The following is a 19,828-nucleotide window of genomic DNA, read 5'->3' as shown; positions in this document are numbered from 1 at the left end:
TCTGGTCAATATTTCTTGCTACAAAGAAACTCAATAGTTGAGATATAATGATATTGGTTTGAAGGTATAGATTATAAATACGAAACATAATTTTTGTATTTTATTGCAACAAAAGTATATACATAAAAAAACATGAACATATAGCTATACATATAGGGTTGGCTGTAGTCTTGTTCGGGGACTGGTCCTGTTGCACTGTATGAGTAATACAAAGTAACGGATATGTAATTTATTCACAACTGATGTAAAACTTGCATTATATATGTAATTATATCAATTACGTATAATTTTACATGTAAATATCTATAATTACATCATTTTTTTATACAAATTACATGTGTATACAAAAGTACATGCGGGTGTATCATAGTTTGTTCTTATTAAATTGCCAAAAGGACATCATTTCAGCTTTATGATCTAATAATGGGCTTCGGATTATTGAATTATTGATAAAGTTTTATGCTATTTGACTCAGTTGCCCATTGTTTATACATTGTGCAATTTTCTTTTTTCAATACACTAATGTTTTGAGCATTATAAATATTGAATTTATTCCAAGTTGTAAACCAACTATGGCCATAGATTCTGTTGTACATATAATCGTTGACTTGGCTACTTTGCTCTAATCTGAAGTATTGCCCCAAAATAATACTGGCCATGGGTTTATGTAAATAGGAAAGAAATGAATACAATAATAATAATAATAATAATAATAATAATAATAATAAAGGAATCTCGAGATTTGAAAGGTTGATGAACTTTAGGCAAAGGGACTGTTTCTTTGACTTGAAAATAAGATTTGTTAAAGATGCCGCTGCATAGCTTGATTGTTGCAAGTATTTGGTTTTTCAAATTTATAGTGTTATATTACAATCACGTGCACTGTTAATAAATGAATTTTGTGCTTTTTATGTTCTAATGATGCGAATGAAAACAGATTTGAGACGTGAGAAGCAAATAGTCGTTAAAGCCATGAACTTGCAAAGCTTAGTAGATAATATTATAAAACTGTCAATCTAATTCTAAAGTGTATTGATCCAAACACAAGTTCCCACACCACTCTTGAAAGTGCAATTTTTTGGGGGCAGTTAATGGAAAATAATATACATCTTTTCAGAAAAATATAACTTGCAAACTGTGGAGACGTTTGACATAATACGTTACTAATTTCGAGGCAGAAAGTGTCAATCACATGGAACTTGCAAAAAGCTCTCGTTACAATTAATTAATTAATTACTTGTATAAATACAAATATACATAATTATATTGCTTTAGCCGTAATTTAAGATCACTTGCTCTCCATTGCAATTTTCACCATCTTAATCCAATACTGACACACTACCTTTCCGCCACAAAGTCTGGTAGCTTCTGAATTAAATGGCACAGACATGTACTACTTTACTCCTGGAATCTCCACGAAATAGCTCCTCTAATATCCTATCAACACAAATACCCAAATCATATCATCCAAGGTTTTTGTTTCTTTGCATTATTTGACTCAACACACATAGCTCTAGTATCACAACTTCATCTTCTGTAGATCCATCAAACACTTAAACGACGTCGTTTCTCGTCACCACTTTCTTCTTCTTCTTCTTCTTCTTCTTGTCTTAATAAACCAACGGACCACCATGAGCAAAACACCACAAGAATCCTTGAGAACACCAAATAAGCAACTCAAACATCTCCATCGTAATACTAATAACAACATCTCGTCATCATTATCTCTCTACTCTCCCAAATTTTCTATTTACCTTTTAGCCACCTGCATAGTCCTCTTCATCCTCTTCCGCATCAACTCCCTCGAACTCCCTCCGAAGCCCGCCACATGGTCCTTCACCGAACAATGGCAGAAAATCATATTCAACAACGCCACCGCCACCGCCACCGCCACCACCATCTCCGCCACAGTCGAACAAAAATGTTCCACTGCCACCGCTGCCCCGGTTGGAACACTCGAAAACTGCTCCTGCTCGGCGGATAAGCTTAACGCGGCCGAGAAGCTCCGCCGAGCAGTGACATTCCTCCCGCTGAAGGATCTCCGGTACTCTAACACAGCCCTCCAGGGCCACACGTGGTTCATGAGCTCCATGTACGATGATCACGAGGAAGGCGAGGTACAGTACCAGCAATTCCCTTCGGTTTCGTCTCACGGTAGACTTCTCTGCCTTAAAGGCCGCGACGGCCACGACGGTTCTTGGAACTACTACGCCTTGGCGTGGCCGGACACGTTGCCACACAACGCCACACTCATGAAGGGCCTCACATTCGTGTCTTACAACCACTACAACTACGAAAACATCTGGCACGGCTTGTCCGCCGCGGTCCCGTTCGTCGCTTGGCACATCAAGAACCACTGCGCATCGGTGCCTGACAGGTGGGTGTTGTACCATTGGGGTGAGCTGAGGTTGACGATGGGTCTTTGGCTGAGGACTTTGATGGAGGCTACGTTTGATGGGCCACCTATGATTGAAGGGTTTAACGACGGCGTTGAAGATGAGACGGCGCCGTTTTGCTTTGAGCAAGCTGTGGTGATGAGACATAATGAGGGTGGGATGCGTAGGGAGAAGAGGATGGAGGTTTATGATCTGATGAGGTGTAAGGCTAGGGTTTATTGTAATGTCTCGACGGTTAGAGTCGCCGGCGACGGAAAGGTGCCGGAGATTGGTTTGACGTTGTTCATGAGGGTAGGGGCACGGTCGTTCAAGAATGATTCGGCGGTGATCGGAATCTTTGGAAGGGAGTGTGCCAAGGTGGACGGTTGCCGGTTAACGGTGGCTCATTCCAATAACCTCACATTCTGTGAACAGGTTAGAATTAATTACATTTCTGTTTTATTTTTTTTATTAAGGTAATTTATTTATTTATTTTTTCGAAGGTTTTGCAAATCTTAAAAATAATTCATAGGATATTATTCAATATCAATTAGAGAAGTTATAGAAATAATATAATTTTTTTTATACTTTTGATAAGTTTTGTCTAAATATTTAATAAATAAAACTAAACATATTATCTAGGTTCGATAATTAGTAAATCCACACTATTATTATACATCAAATAATTAAATAAAAATCTTATGTTGCGTCTTTATGGGGTCTTTACAAATCAATTAATTACTTAAATCCATACATTTAGATAAATATTTATATAATATTTATTGTATAAAAAATATTGTTATTTGATATGTGCCGAACATTATATAAGATGATATTAAATTGCATATGTACTAATAAAAATATACAAACTCGTTGTGATGTTACGAGTGGTGCACCTTAATAATTCTATATATAAATGATGATTTGTCAAATTTTAAGTAATGAATATTGTGGGTTTCATTATTAATGTCTCGTAGTATTAATTATTAAAATGCGAAATTAATCCTCATAACAAAATGATAAAGTTAAAATTAAAAAATTGCACACGCCTTAATCACATGTTAATCAAATTACTTGTAAACCTTTATTATGTTATAGCCTTTATTTGACTTTGATGTGACTATATAAATTTAAAAGTAATTAATACACACTTTCAGATTCGTATTGGTGAGTGTTGTATGGGTGCAATAGGATTTTGTTTAGGATTCATATGGATTATTCCAGTATTCATAGATATTTTATTTGTACATATATAATAATAAAGTATAATATATTAACATGCAGTGCACTATGATCCACTTAGGAGAATGCATGTAATATATATTTTTGGATTAGTTCATGGCAAATATATAGCAAATAACAAAAGAAAAAGGCAAAGGACTATAGTGCATGATAAAGTACTTAACATGTGAAGGCATGTGATTCAATGTGGATAACTCGCCTTAATTAGTGTGATTGTTTTTCCCACTACTCATTTCTTATATTGTCTTATTTATTTTTTCTAATTATAGTACTAATCTTTTTTTTTTCTGTATTTTGAATGGTGATTTGTGTATATACCTGTTGAAATATCTATAAATATATAATTATAATTTCCTAATTATCTAACAATTTCAACTAAACTCAGCTGTCCAGTTTTTTTTTTTTTCTAAAAAAAAGAAAAAAAAAGTTGAAGGGCTGAGAAAATTATTATGTAACACGCACGGACAAAATCTATTTGAATTAATAGGTTCAACATAGTTTGGATTTGAACATTATAGAAACAATACAATCCAATCTGGTTAGTTTATTTTATAAATAGTTGGTGTTAAATTTCTTGAACCAAAATGCTCTTCTCTGTTTTACATTTTTGTTATTTTACTAACGTTTTTTCTTGGTTCGCCAACTAGCCTCACATGTTTACTAAATCTAAAAGAATAATATTGCAGTTATTATTAATTTCAAGGCCTAGCTAGCTAGGTACTGATTAAGTATGAAGCTTATTCATTTCAATTCATTATAAACACTTGGAACTTCAATTGGAGATTAGATTGATATATACATAAGTTGACTATTTTGTGACACAAATTAATAAACAGGTGAAGTTGATGAGCTCAACAGACATATTGGTATCCCCACATGGAGCTCAACTCACCAACATGTTCCTTTTGGACCGAAACAGCAGTGTTATGGAGTTCTTTCCCAAAGGCTGGCTCAAGCTAGCTGGTGTAGGCCAATACGTCTACCAATGGATTGCGAGCTGGTCCGGCATGCGCCACGAGGGAGCCTGGCGGGACCCCGACGGAGACGCCTGTCCCTACCCGGAGGACGATCGCCGTTGCATGTCCATCTTCAAGGGCGGCCGAGTCGGATACAACGAGACCTATTTCTCTGAGTGGGCAAGAAAGGTTCTCACTCAGGTCAAGATGAGGAAGATTCAAGTTAAGAAGGCATCAAATATAGGGTCTGTGGACTCTAGTTCTAGTGGCTGTTCTTGTACATGAATTTTGTAATATTTTTCATGATCATTTTCAGGTTATGAAGCATTTTGTTATAGAGCAGTTATATATACACTTTTAAACTATGAAAATGTAATTCACATTATGTTTGATAGTCTTTATGATCATTTTTAGGTTACGTAAATTTCTTATTATAGGGGAAATATACATATTTAAGCAGTGAATACGTAAACTCACATTGTATATGATAGTTCAATGTTCATATAAACAACCTTTTTTTATGACAGGTAAAGCTAAATTGACATTGTTGCATATACTCATGAGTGAAGTCAAAGTGAATGATCTTAACAATCCAAACCAACACTACTCTTTCTATCAAGGACAAATTAAAGCCTGTTAGCATGCTATCTAGGAGCTAGCCTTTCAAGCAGGGTCTCGGCTGGAGCTGTCAGTGTGGTTTTACGCTAATAGTAGTTTTTAAATAAAAAATAAAAAGCAAATTAAAATATTATACTAAATATTAAAATTAGTTCATTAATTATTATTAATTAATAATATTTGAAAACTATTATAAATGGTAAATGAGGATATAGGCAAGGAGGGGTCCTGCACTCATGTTTCTCCATATTAGTTTCAACAGGGTCCAGGGCACGACCCGTCGAGTAACATTTAACAACCCTAATAATAAAGAGATTACTTAAATTATAAAATATAAAAAACAGTGCCACGTCAGTTGTTGTAATGTTTTGGTGCATAAGTTTAGTGCATCATTATTCTTATTTATTTATTTGAAATTTATACGGCAATCATGAAAACTTAATAAAAACAATTAATAAATTTTCTAAATAAAACTAAGCAAACGTGCATTGTACGTTGCTTGCACCTAGTATATTAACAATTGATCCAAGGGACTGCGTTTAATCTCGAAAAATGGCGGTAATGAGGCATACGAAAAGACATGGACAGAGAGGACAATACTCAAGCACTATAATTGCTCATTCCCAAGTTGACACGTATACCGACTCAGGTGTGGTAGGTGTGGGCACGTTTCCCGAAAGAGAGGTTAAAAAATTTCTCTCTCTCAAGGCTCGGGCATATACTTTTTTAGGGGAAAAAATATTATACCCTAAATTTTGAGATGGATTTAATTATCTCGAAATATACAGGCTCGTAGAGATAAGATTCGAAGGAATACATTAAATGAACATATTGATTTATTCAAGTGTCATACACTGATGGCATGTCATTAGTTTGGCTCGATGTAAGGAGTTAGATCGAAAGGAATGAGTCAACCCAAAGGTTGACCTCAAAGGCTCGAAGGATATAGTGATGTGGATAGCACTGCAACTGTCACAGCTCGAACCATGGTGTATGCCCGAAAACTTACATTCGGTGAACAACAGGCAGTTGTGTTTGTGTATTGAAAATCTACAATCGTGGGCTTAGTTATATAGTTGCTTGGTCAATCCTATTTTCATGGAATCTTTTGTATTTCGAATTTAAATTGTATATTGTTGTAATTTCCTTAAAAATGTGGGAAGAAATATCAAAATCCAATCTGTGAGTCTTTTTATTTCTAAAGTACACACAAATTTGACACTAAAACTCTGTGAAATTGTTTTTAGGCTTTAACGCATATTACATTAATAATAGTGTCTCATAGATTGGGTAAATTTAGCTATTGAATCATGTAAAAAATCTCTGTTGTTTTTTTCATCCTAATTCTCTGAAAATACTTAATTGATTTCATTTATTTTTTGGTTCACGAAAAACATCATCAACAATATACATCAAAGCATGTTTTCCACCCTACACATATGTGCATTTAAGATATTATCTCTCTATATATACGTGGACTTTAAAATTTACTTGAATCTGAATGAATGTTAGTGTTTTTTTTTCGTATGATATTATAACAGCATAATGACTTTCTAAAGGTGAAGGAACATGGGCTTCAAGTCACCATTGTAACTATCAAAAATCATTCCTTGACATTATTTGTGGGCATGTTAATTTCGTACGTGAAGGAAGAAAAGTCTCAGTTGTTGAATTTACTGTCTTTGTAATGAATTATATATGGAGGATGATATTTTAAAAAATTAAATTAAATTACATTTGAAATTTATTCTTGACACATTTTCTTAAAAAAAATTGATAATCTTTAATTTCTTTTTTTTTGTGTTAATTATAATAATTTTTTTTTACCTTATTTTCATAATTTTTTTAAAAAAAAATTACTTATCAAGTTTTCATATACTTTTTTTTTTTTTTATGTTTATATGTATTTTTTAGAATATTAAAAAGAAGAAAAAAGTGAGCATAAATTAAAAAAATAAATATTTTATATTAATTTTTTAATAATAAATGGGGTGATTTTATAAAATTATGGTGTGTTAATAATGCCACCTTATATATATGGAAGATTTCTCAATGGTTATTACCCATTGATGATTACCATAAATCACTAAACAAGTTTTTGATGATAAATGATTATAATGATGATGAAAATAAATAAATAAAATATATAAAATCAGTACTTTTGAATTTTTTGGATTAATTAAGTAATAAACATTACTTGGAAAGATAATGGTCACATTAATTCCAAAATATTTTTTTTCTCATAGAATATATAAAATGAATGAATCAAGAATAAAGAAGGAATGAAAAATGATTATTAACTAATTTTTTTTTATTCCTTAATTAATATGTAACCGCCATGTCATCAGGTAATTCTTCCAAAAGTTTGGAAAAGTCAAAATTTATTTTTAGAAATATTAATTAACAATTATAAATATAGTCTATTGATCTTAATTCATAGTTAATATTAAAGTAACCATTAAGAGTGCCGTATATTTATATATGTACGGAGAATATATGCTAATAATGAGAGAAACAAAGAACAACGGAGAAAGTCTTGGAAAGAGCAAGGTAATCCAAGCGAAGGAATAGGAACAACACTCAACTTTTTTTTTTTTTTTGATGTTATAGAAAAATCTAGTCCAAAGTATAAGTGAAGAGACATAGAATGGGAATGGCGCAGGTGATTTGGCTCCATCTCAGCAAACCATTTATTTTATTTTATAAGTAAATGGTACTCCTGTAACTTTCTTGATTTAATGTGTTGCAATATTTAAGAAAAATTGTACTTGAAAATTTATTATAATACAGGTTCTAAAATAAAGTTTGGGCGGGATCTCGATTTTTTTCAAAACAAAATACACTTTGGATAATAAATTAAATTGTAAAAAATAAATTACAAAGCTCTTGTATAATACAAAGCTAAAAACTGAAAACATAAAAACTATGGCGTTTCAGGATCTTTTCTTTGATAGTATGACCCCTCATAATAGTACACACTTTCACAATGGATTCGTTGGCCATGCCGTGCTCCACATATAAAATAAAAAATTACTAAGTAGACACCTACAGGGGGAAAGTAAGGGGGATGAGCTAAAAAGGCTAGTAAGGAAGTACAACAAATAACATACAACATGTAAGATCAAAGGGTTTCTACATACATAGCTTACCCATCTGTTGACAACGTTTTTCATCAACTAAAAACAAGAGCAATTAAACAAATGTATAGTTTATCAAGAAAAGAATAATAGAGATTTTTACGTAGTTCAGTACTTAAAACACTACAAGAAAAAGAGTTTTTAGAGGCGGAAATATTACCGGCGGACAACAGGGTATTAGCGGCGGAGTACTGGGTCCGCCGCTAATAATGGAGAAATTAAAATAAAAAGTTAATTTTTTTATTAGCAGCGGACTTGCCCATTATTAGCAGCGAATTGTCCGCCGCTAATACAATGCCCGGGAACGGTTTCAAATTTATTAGCGGCGGGTATTTTTCATAATTATCGGCGGAATACCCGTCGCTAATAACATTAGCGGCGGGGATATTACCGGCGGGTTATGGTGATAGCAGTAGGACCCGCCGGTAATAGTGTATTACCGGTGGGTGAATATTAATACTGGCGGATCCCCGCCGGTAATAATGTTATATAATGGTTTTTTGTGAGAGTCTTCGGCCTCCCTTCGCAGATCTCTCTTCGCTCCCACAGTCGCTCCTCCACATCGGACCCTCGCTGCTTCTCTCCGACCACCGCGAATACCATAGACTGTTGCTCCTCCACTCGCCGCTCCTCTCCGACAACTGTGAACCCCCCACAGTCGCTCCTCCACTCGGCGCTCATCTCCGACCACCGCAAACCTCCTCACAGTCGCTCCGGTATATATATTATTTACTTTTGGTTTTGTGGCTGCTCTTCTAACACATCTCTAATTTGCTCTGTTTTCTATGCATATGTCTGTCTTGAATATTTAGATATTTACTTCCCTTCTTTATTTTGATGAACTGAAATTGGATTATTTCAGAGTTCAAGATGCAATTGAGATTCTGGAGTATGTTCTTAAATTGCGCGAAGAAAAGCTTGGAATTGCAAATCCTGATTTCGAAGACGAGAAGAGAAGGCTACAAGAGCTTCTGAAGGAAGCAGGCAAGACACGAGACAGAAAAGCGACACCACTCGAAAACCTCATTGATCCCAGCTCGAAGAAGACGAAGAAAGAGGCGGCAAAGAGGTGGCCTGGCTTGGGGTTTAGAATTTAAAATAAGAAAAAAAAAAAAGGAAAGGTCCACATTCTTAAGTACCCCCCTCCTACATCCATCTGATTTCTTACAAAATGCACATTCTGTAACATAGATCATCATCATGTAGAGGGTTGAAGTTTTTAAATTTCTGCGAGGTTTTTTCGTCCGTTTCTCGAGCTTTGGAATTCTCTCTCATTTATTTTTCTCCTGGTTAATTATTTCATTGAAATGTCTGCTGTTGTGAGCTTGAAGTTAGTTGTTCACTGATAAAAAAAAAAGTTATGAATCCGAGTGAATAAAAATTCTTGCTCCTGTTTTTATTTTTTTCTCCATAAAAGCCTTTCTGTATACAGTTGAGAGAATCAATTGACAGACTGTATATGTTAACCATTAAGCCTCGCCTCTATACATTACCGGCAGAGTCCCGCCTCCATTAATCCGCCGATATTAATATAATACCGGCGGGTGTGTCAGTCGGTCGGTAATTGTGTTAATACCGACCGATTATTACCGGCGGGTCTTTACCGGCGGACTTCTGCTGGTAATATATATTACCGACGGACACACCATTTATTACCGGCGGAATCCTCCGCCAGTAATACTAATTTTTTTTGTAGTGAAATCTGCCTACATCCACGAGTCACTTTTATTAAGATCTGCGTTAAAGATTTTTTAGAGCAATTTCACAGAGCCTTTTTTAGTAAAAAATAGTGCGTGAGTACAAATGACTAAACCCAGACTATTTATAAATCTGGTTACAAGAATTCCCCCTTAATCTTAGGGATATTTCGATATGCATATCAAGTTTAAATTTGAAATACCAACCAGTTAATCAAAATACAATCAATTGTAGATAAATATCCCTAAACAATAGGGTTGATTACATGATTTGAATTAAATCCCCATGATTATAGGGATCTCTTAACAACACCTCCGTGCATTGGTTTAATCTTCGAGCTTGAACAATTCTTTAGCGCGCTTTCGAGATCATATGTAGCTTCGAGCTCATCGTTCCAGTTGTTGCTACCTCTTGCCTTGATTGGTCTTTTGGACTCATATCTCTGAGGAGACTCTTATTGCCTTCAAGTTTGCAACTTATGCTCGAACGTAAAATGATATGACTCTTTGGAATTTCATGTATATTTGTACAAGTATAATGTTAATACTAATTAAATTCTAGCTTACACTTTACGAGCCTGCATTTCGAGATTGTTTATTTATTCTCGAAATTTGGGTATAACATTTTGCCCCCTCAAAAGTGTTGGTTTGAATCCTATGAGAATGAAACTTTTGAACTTCACTTTCAGAAAATGTGCCCACCTACCACACTCGAGTGTGGACACATGTCAACAGAGGAATGGATGCTAAGAGTACTCATGTACTCTCTTTCTGCACTCGTCCTTTCCTATTCCCCTTTTTTTCCTCCAATATTCGAGATTATACGTGGCCCATTGGATCATGTCTTAGCCCAATTCAAGGGCTCAGATTCCCCTCTGAATGTCACCTTTTTGCCTATTTAAACCCCTTATTCACCTTCTTCATTTTCACTTTTGCCTTCTCAACTTTCAAACAGGACTCACGAAACACAGCTCCAATTCCTTGCATGTTCTCCAAGCCAAAAAACAAGGCAACCTTCAATCGTTTTATTCCATAGGATCATTCTTGCTTCCCACCTTCTAATTGATGATCACTTCATTTCCATGATCGACTTTTTGTAAGTTTTATTTTAACCTTATTTTTTCTGTGTACCATTATTTTAGTATCATGCATGATAATTTTTTTTCCAGTTCTTGCTGTATTCTTGAAATCTTTTCTGTAAAAAAGGAGTTTTTGATTTGTATGGTTGGACATTTGTAGTGAATAAAGATCTGCTTAGGAATTTTTTTTGGTAAGAACTGGTAAAAGTGGCACCTTTTAGGTCACGGGGTAATAGGTTATAGGTTTTGTGTAGTACAAGAAATAAAGTCTTTAAAAATAGGGTTTTAATGCCCATAAACCGATGATATCCCCGTTTTGGGTAACAACCCATTTATTTCTAGAAATTTGGGAAACCCCAAATTGGAAGCAACCGTCCCACTCTCCTGTGGATCTACTCTTGATGCCTCGATCTTATAACAACTTGGTTATGGTATTCGAACAGTCTCGCTATTTCGAATCTTCAGGCTTGATTTACTCTATCTCGTTATCTCGAGTATCTCGAGCTCGAGTTATCAAGATTTTTTCTTTATAAATTTTCTAAATGATGGGTCCTCACCCTTTTCTTTCTTGTTAGATGATGCAGTCTTCAGAGAATCGGTGGGGGCTCGAGCTTGCAATCCCTTGCCACCAACCATTTGCTCGAGTTGAATCTCAATTTACTCGAAATCAACAGTTGATTCGAAAGCACAAAGAGCGCCTCTAACGTGAAGACATTCGAGTCCAATTCCAGCGTCAAATTATCGAGGTTGAAGAGGGAAAGACAAATAGACTACAGTTTGCCGTGTATCCTGACCCAGGCCTTGAGGTTCATCCGATCCCTTTAGATCCCAAGTGTAGGGCTACCATAGCATTTCCCCCAGGCAGGCTTTCCTTCAAATTTATGGAGGGTACATCAAGCCAGCCATCAGGTTGAAGAGGGAAAGACTAAGAGACTACAGTTTGCCGTGTATCCTGACCCAGGCCTTGAGGTTCGTCTGATCCCTTTAGATCCCAAGTGTAAGGTTACCATAGCATTTCTCCCAGGTAGACTCTCCTTCAAATTTATGGAGGGTACATCAAACCAGCCATCCAGTCAACCAACCCCTGAAGTTTATTCTGCTCCGGCCTCGGAGAATTCTTCTGTCGAGGCCAAACACTATCGAAGTTCCGTCAACTCCACGAGACAGATTTTGGATATCCTGTCTTGCCATGGACTAAAGCTTTCTGAAAAATTGGTGTGTCAGCCTGCTAGCTCCGACGAAAAGAGTCGTTTTGCCCCAAGTGAAGAGGATCCGGGGAGAAAACTTATGCTTGCGACCTGGAGTCGCGAGCTATGCGAGTTGGGGCACTACTGCCCTTACAGGAGTACTTCAGGAAGTTCACCGGCTACGTCAGTATCGCCCCCTTTCGACTCCAGTCCAACTCATACAGGGTCCTAGCATCATTGAAGTCGCTATATCATGAGAAAAAATGGGATGGACCCTCGACACACGAGATTATGTATCTCTTTTGCCTGAAAAGCAAGCTTTCCCAAGCTCACGGTGGGGATGGCTTCTATTACCTTTCGAGCTATCCAAGGGAGAGGAGGTTGTTCGAGGACATACCTAATCACCCTCCAAACTTCAATACCATCTTCTTCTAGATAGACGGGGTCGATCCGTCCAGATTATATTCTTTTCAATGAATTCGTAAGTATTTTCTCGAAATTTTCTTCTTGAATTCTTTCATCTCGAGCTCGAAATTCTCATCCAAGTTACTTGTGCATCCAATTACCATTGCCCGAAGCCCACTAAGGCCATGAAGGACCACAGGGAAGAAATTTTTAAGCTCTGGTATGTTCAGCGATCCCTTGGTTATGCTCCTACACGAGGATAAGCTCCGTCTATCCAGTCTCCTTGGTGTAGGCGAGTCTACAGATGATGTCCAGACTCATAAGTACATGAGATAGGAAGGTGTGCCTGTCGGAACTAACAAGCTCCCCTACCAAAAGGAAGCATTCAAGCTCATGGTCTTGAGCCTCCATTCCCCACTTAGTTGAATTTTTAGGCTCGGGGACCGAAGCACAAGACGAGGCCTCTCCTAGCCTGTCTGATGTAGGTAAAGTTGTGTTTGACATGTCTATGTGGTCTCTGACCCTTTTTAAAAAAGAGCCCAATGTCGTAGTCCATTTTAATGATCCCCAGAATAATTTTATGACCTTGTCGAGGGTAAACTTTAAGGAACACAGGGACGATAGTTGGTTAGGAAAAAACCAAATCATATATAGTGTAAACGAGGTTTAGGAAGGGATAGCCATCCAACACGGGACTAATGACTATACAAATTTGTCCAGGATATCCCCTACTTATCGAGAAGTAACTCCCTTAGAGTCATATGAAGATAGAGGGATTTCCTGGTCCCAAGTTCGAGCGAGAGGGGATCTTCCAGTTAGGTTTCTTTACTTAGAACTATGTTTGTACTTTTTACAAAAACTTTTGATTACTAATGTTTATTCTCTTTTTTCAGGAAAGATGGATTCAGACATTGAGAATCTCCTTTGTCAACTCATCGTCTCAAAGGGTTCAAAATGGGGCAAGGTATCTTCGAAGACCACCAGGGTTTCAAAGAAATCCAAGAGGTTCGAGACTACCCCTGCAACCACGGATCTTCCCTCAGTCTGCCTAGGTCCTGCCACTGTTCCTTTAGCAGATCCCCCTCTACCACAAGTTGTGGTTCCAATTGATCAAAGCTCCCTAGCAAAGCTCCTAGCAAGGGAAAGAAAGTCACCTCTTCTCACACACCTATATTAGCCCGAAAACGCACCATATCTCCCCACGAGCCTGAATTCGTGGTGGAAAATGAGACTGGCACCTCTAGTGTCGAGCTTGGTTCTGAGGCCCTTAACCGCATGGGACACACTAGCACCAATCTCCAAGGTCCTTATTGGGAGTTCTAGAGGGGCTGTGATAACGTCACCACTCTTTTTGATAAGGCTGGAGAGTTGCTTACCTCAGTAAGTATTATTACCTGTCAAGTTCGAAGCTATTTTTATTTGTGTTTGCTCGCCCTAAATGTTTTTTCTTTATGATGAGCCTTTTAACTTTCATTTTCTAGTTCCAAATTTTGAGCCATGAAGCAGCCACCAGTCTCGGGATGTTCATGATGCCAAGGCTACTCAAACCCAAGCTGAAGATGCCTTGAAAGAGGCAAGGAAGGAGCTTGGGGAGGTCAAGGAGGAGTTGGACACAAGAACCTCAGAGCTAAAAATGAAGTCATCGGAGCTGGAGACAAAAACACTAGAACTGTCTTCCAAAACAACTGAGCTCGAATGGGTTTAGAAGCTCAACGCTAAGCTTGAGGAGGAAAAGGCCGCCACCTTTGAGGTCATGTAAGGCGAAAAATCTTGTCTTCTGGAAGAATTCAAGGCCAAACAAGATAGCACCATTGACCTCGCCATGTACCAGATCTGGGTCATGAATGTTGACCATGACACAAGATTTCAAACTGGAAAAGAGGAGGAGCATATGGAGAGAAGGCAAGTTTGACTGGAGGAGGAGGAGGCCAAGCTCGAAGCTCAAGAGGCTGCGAGGGCCAAGGAACAAGCTGGATCAGGGGATGCCAGAGCCACCGATCCTTGAAGATTAAAACATGGGCTGTGACCCATTGTATTATTTGATAATTGTAATTATCATTTTTAATGCCCTTGGGGCAAAGACAATTTATAGCTCGAGTTTGAGCTACTTTTATTATCTTATGAATGCTTTAACTTAATAGTAGTTTTTATGCTTTTAATTTTCTAACTTGAAAACTTTTTTGCACATTATCTACTTTTAGCTTTTTGCCTTAATATTATGCATCATATTTCCGTATCGAAACATTTTAAGCTTATTACTAAGGGCTTGCCTTTATACTTGTTTACTCACACAAGTACATGTTCGAGCTTAAGTTTGAACTTCCATATAATCATACATAGTTCATTCGATTGATCATTTTTGACCTCATTATATTCAAGGTTGAACGCTACTTATACCATGTATTTTTTATTTTAAAAATACTTATTGGTGTGTAGTCTCATTCCTCTAGTTTTTTCTTGGTAACTTTTCTCATCCTCGAGTATGGTCTCAAGGTTGCGAGGTTGAAACTATTTTGCAAAAAATTCTAGTTGTGTCTCGATTTATGAATGTGGTTGGTTAATCTAAAATTCCAACTTTATTCTTGTATCGATTTATTTATACTAGATATTCCAGACTCGTAATGGAGTTATGCTTGTGCTTGGTCAGTGATCCATGCACTTATATTTATATTTATTTTTGCTATATTTTTTCGAGCTTATGGTATGATTGTATACCACTTATGCCCCCTTAAATTCCTATGATTGAGAAATCTCAAGTTATTGAATATTGAGAGCTTGCGAAAAACAATAAATAAAAATAATGAAAATGAATAACATTTTATTGATAAAAGGCCTCGTTAAAATCTTCAAGAGCAAACCTTGTGGAAAAATCTCAAGAAGGGAAAGGATTGCCTTGCGAAAATACAAGCTTGGTTACAACTAAATAAACATCATTCCATAATTGATTGAATAACTATGTGAACAACTCTTTGTCGAACTGGGTTCCATTTTCGAGACTATCCTTCCTTGGCATCCTATATCTACAAATGATGTTCTTCACTACAAAGTCTAGAACCTTCTTCGAGGTGATTGTGGCCAGAGGTTCAGCCTCGGTCCATTTAGTGAAGTAGTCTACGACAACTACTGCATATTTGACTCCACCTTTTCCAATTGGTAAGGATCCAATGAGGTCAATTCCCATACCGCGAATGGCCAAGGGGAACTCATCATGGTGAGTTCGGTTGGTGGAGCTCGAGGTATCGAGGCAAACCGTTGACACTTGTCGCAGTGCTTTACGTATTCAAATTAGTCCACCTTTACTATCGACCAGAAATATCCTTGCTTTATTACTTTTTTCGAGAGGTTGTGCCCCCAGCGTGATCTCCACAAAATCCTTTGTCAATTTCTTCTAGGATTTTCTTAGTTTTAGGTTGGATTACACATTGCAATAACGACATGGAGTATCATCTTCTGTACAATCTCCCTTCCAAAATAGTATACCTTGGTATTTTGTACATTGGGTTTCGAGCCTCATTTCGGTCTATAGGCAGGTTCCCAATTTTGAGATAGTCGATTATAGGTGTAATCCAAGTAGGTTGCGAGTCTACCACATCAACTTCCACCTCATCCTTATGCTTTGTTTTGGAAAGAACTCCATTGGTACCACGTTGAGTGTGTCAACCTCCTTGGTTGTGGCAAGTTGAGCTAGGGCGTCTGCATTCGAATTCTATTCTCGCAGAACCTACTCGATCATGTAGAACTCGAATTGTTTGAACGCCTCTTTGATTCATTCTAGGTATGCTTCCATCTTAATCCCCCGAGCCTAGTACTTTCCCAACACTTGGTTGACTACCAGCTGAGAATCACTATAGTAGTGTATGGCCTTAGATTTCAGCTCGGAAGCTACTTGGAGCCCTGCTAGCAGTGCTTCATACTCAGCCTCATTGTTTGTAGCCTCGAAGCCAAATATTAAGGCTAAGTGAAACCTGTTTCATAATGCAGTTATTAAGATAGTACCTGCTCTTGATCCGGTCTCATTGGAGGATCCATCGACATAAAGTCTCCACAGCTCGTGAGCTGGAGTTATGACTTCTTCGTTTGTGATTCCTGTACATTCGACTATAAAGTTAGCCAAGGCCTGACCTTTTATTGTCGTTCTCGGGTTGTATGTGATCTTGAACTATTCAATTTCAACCGCCCACTTTAATAGTCTTCTGGATGCTTTAGGTTTCGCCAGTATCTGTCATAGTGGTTGATCGATCAACACATGAATGGGATGCACTCGAAAGTAAGGTTGAAGCTTTCGAGATGCATGAACTAGGCATAATGCGAGTTTTTCCATTAGTGGATATCTTAATTCAGATCCCAGTAGTCTTTTGCTGATGTAGTAGATCGGTCTTTGTACTTTCTTATCCTCCTGATCAAGTGGTGCACTGATTGGATGCTCGGTTGTAGCGAGGTATAAATACAATATTTCCCCTGTGACTGGTTTGGATAGGATTGGTGTCTCAGCGAGGTGCTTTTTGAGAGCCCGGAAGGCATGCTCACACTTGTCTGAACACTCGAACTTCTTGCCCCCTCTCAAAAGATTAAAGAATGGTAGACACTTGTTTGTGGATTTTGAGATGAATCTAATCAAAGCTGCCATTCATCTCTTTAAACTCTGGAAATCTTTATGCTTTCGAGGTGAAGGCATGTCGATTAATGCTTTGTTCTTATCTGGGTTTTCCTCAATGCCTTAAGCATTCACAATAAATCCTAAGAGCTTTCCCGAAGATACCCTGAAGGAGCACTTTTGTGGGTTGAGTCTCATGTTATACTTTAAGTATAGTGAAGCATTCTATGAGGTCGTCAACATGGTTATTATTGTGTTTGGACTTGATCAACATGTCATCCACATACACTTCCATGTTGTTTCCAATATGTTCAGCAAACATCCTATTTATCAGTCTTTGGTACGTCGCTCCAGCATTTTTGAGCCTGAAAGGCATTACATTGCAACAATATAGCCCTTTGTCCATCATGAAGCTCGTATGCTCCTGGTCAGGTGCATGCATTGCTATCTGGTTATATCCATAATATGCATCCATGAATGACATAATATCGTGACCCGAGGTTGCATCAACGAGCTGGTCGATTCAAGGAAACGAGAAACAATCTTTCGGGAATTCTTTGTTGGAGTCCGAATAGTTGATGCAAGTTTTCCACTTTCCATTCAGTTTCAGGACCAATACTTGGTTAGCTACCCACTCAAGGTAGAAAGCATCTCGAATAAACCGATTTTCCTTCAACCTATCGACCTCCTCTTTCAAGGCCTTTTTCCTTTCGTCGTCGAGGAACCTTCGCTTTTACTGTTTCGAAGGGAAGTTTTTTTTTTTTTTTTTGATGTTTAGTGTGTGGCTTATAACATTGGGACTAATCCCAATCATGTCTGAGTGTGACCAAGAGAATACATCCTAATTTTTCCTTACAAAGCAAAGTAATTGCTATCTTGCTTCCTTTGTGAGGTTCTTCCCAATTTTTACCACCTTGGTGGCTTCCTTATCATCGAGTTCAATGTCTTCGAGCTCTTCAATTGGACCGAGGTCGGCCCTGTCTTTTTCTATTTTAAGGTCGATTTATTCTTTGACCTTATATATACTTTCTTCAATTTCCTCAATTATTACCAGTGTCTGTGCACTAGTTTTGGCCTTTCCCTCTCATGGAGAAACTGTAGCATTCTCGAGCTGCTAATTGATCTCCTTTCAACATCACGATACCAATAGGCATTGGGAAATTTATGACCAAATGGCTAACATATGTGACTGCCCCCAACCCAATCAGGGATGGTCTTCTGAGCAGGACATTGAAGGCTGATGAGGTGTCCACTACTATAAATTCCAACATCTTAGTTATTAAGACTGGATAGTCTCCTAAGGTGACTGGGAGCTCGTTGGATTCTATACCGGCGATTCCCTCCCCAGAGAATCCATACAGGATCGTTGCACAAGCTTTTAGGTTTTGAATAGATGACCCCATTTTCAGTGGCCTTATAAAGGATATTGATTGAGCTCCCACTATCGATGAGGACTAGGCGAACGCTCTTATTTACGAGCTTGAATGTTATGAATAGGGGGTCATTGTGAGGAAATTGGACGTGGAAAGCGTCTTCTTTGGTAAAAGTGATTGGTTGGGTTTCGACCCTCTATTGTTTCGAAGCTCGCGGTTCAGGTATGAAGTGAGATCTGTCTCCCATTTTCAGCTCTTGGAGATACCTCTTTTGAGCATTTCTGCTTGCCCCTGCAATGTGAGATCCCCTAGCGATGGTTATCACATCTTCTCCATCGATTGGGGGAGGTCGATTATCCTCCCTTGCAGGTGGTGCCGCAGTTTATTGAGCAGGTTGAGCCGAAGCTGTCCTTTGATTAGGCGGAGCCTGGGCTTGATTTCGATTTCAGACATATTGTATCAGGTAACCCCACGAGGTTAGTCATTCAATCTCATCTTTCAGTAGTCTGCATTCTTCAGTTGCATGACCTATGTCATTGTCTGCTGAACTTATTCAAATCCCTCTTCCCGCGCTGATGTCACATTCCTTCAAGTCGTCTAAATGGGACGTGATTTTCATTCGTGAAAAATATGTTCTCACGAGTGTCTGTGAGCTTGGTATGGAGAAAAAATTACCTCATTTCTTCCTTTTACCCCCGTCTGCCTCAAGGTTATTTCCTTCATTCTTCTTTGTCTTAGAAGAATTATGTTCTGAAGGTTGTGCCGCAGATGGCGTGGCCGAGTTCATAGCTGAGTTAATGTTGGTCATTGTAGTTATTGATGGGGGAGGAGCCAGTTTAAGTGTTGACCTCGCCTCTTCTAGATTGACGAACCTCTGAGCTTGAGTGATGAACTCAGTTATCGTTCTCACGAGATTCCTTTACATATCGTCCAAAAAGGGACTTCCTGGTAATACTCTGGCTCACACGGCCATGAGGTGACTACTGTCATCAACATTGTGAGCTCAAGTGGCCTCTATATTAAACCTCACCAAGTAACTCTTTAACGATTCCCCTGGCTGCAACCTTATATTTGTCAAGGAGGAAGCCTTGGGCTTGATGCTTTTCGCAGCCTGAAATAGTTTCTTGAATTCCTTAGAGAGTTGTTCCCATGATGAGATCGAGTT

General features: G+C 37.8%; 2 protein-coding genes across 2 annotated transcripts; both read left to right on the top strand.

Moving 5' to 3' along the window:
- The first annotated feature begins 742 nt into the window (after window positions 1–742).
- Window positions 743–4,991, top strand: LOC133781950 (uncharacterized). Its single transcript, XM_062221065.1, has 2 exons — window positions 743–2,810; window positions 4,454–4,991. The coding sequence occupies exons 1-2, from the start codon at window positions 1,632–1,634 to the stop codon at window positions 4,856–4,858; spliced, it is 1,584 nt and encodes a 527-aa protein (XP_062077049.1). The 5' UTR covers window positions 743–1,631; the 3' UTR covers window positions 4,859–4,991.
- Window positions 4,992–8,684: 3,693 nt separating this feature from the next.
- Window positions 8,685–9,703, top strand: LOC133783921 (protein KINESIN LIGHT CHAIN-RELATED 1-like). The gene is made up of 2 exons (XM_062223509.1): window positions 8,685–9,044; window positions 9,191–9,703. Exons 1-2 carry the CDS (start codon window positions 8,821–8,823, stop codon window positions 9,423–9,425), a joined length of 459 nt encoding a protein of 152 aa, XP_062079493.1. The 5' UTR covers window positions 8,685–8,820; the 3' UTR covers window positions 9,426–9,703.
- The last annotated feature ends 10,125 nt before the right edge of the window (window positions 9,704–19,828 follow it).

This window comes from Humulus lupulus, chromosome 6 (genome assembly GCF_963169125.1).
Source record: "Humulus lupulus chromosome 6, drHumLupu1.1, whole genome shotgun sequence".
Lineage (NCBI taxonomy): Eukaryota > Viridiplantae > Streptophyta > Magnoliopsida > Rosales > Cannabaceae > Humulus > Humulus lupulus.
The sequence above is the reverse complement of the archived record's forward strand: the minus strand, read 5'-3'. Positions and strand labels throughout refer to the sequence as shown.

Excerpts from the sequence above, each read along its gene's own strand:
- LOC133781950 (XM_062221065.1), top strand. The coding sequence starts at position 1,632 with ATGAGCAAAACACCACAAGAATCCTTGAGAACACCAAATAAGCAACTC. Across the intron at positions 2,811-4,453 it reads ACCTCACATTCTGTGAACAG|GTGAAGTTGATGAGCTCAAC; the intron begins GTTAGAATTAAT and ends ATTAATAAACAG.
- LOC133783921 (XM_062223509.1), top strand. The coding sequence starts at position 8,821 with ATGGTTTTTTGTGAGAGTCTTCGGCCTCCCTTCGCAGATCTCTCTTCG. Across the intron at positions 9,045-9,190 it reads ACCTCCTCACAGTCGCTCCG|AGTTCAAGATGCAATTGAGA; the intron begins GTATATATATTA and ends GGATTATTTCAG.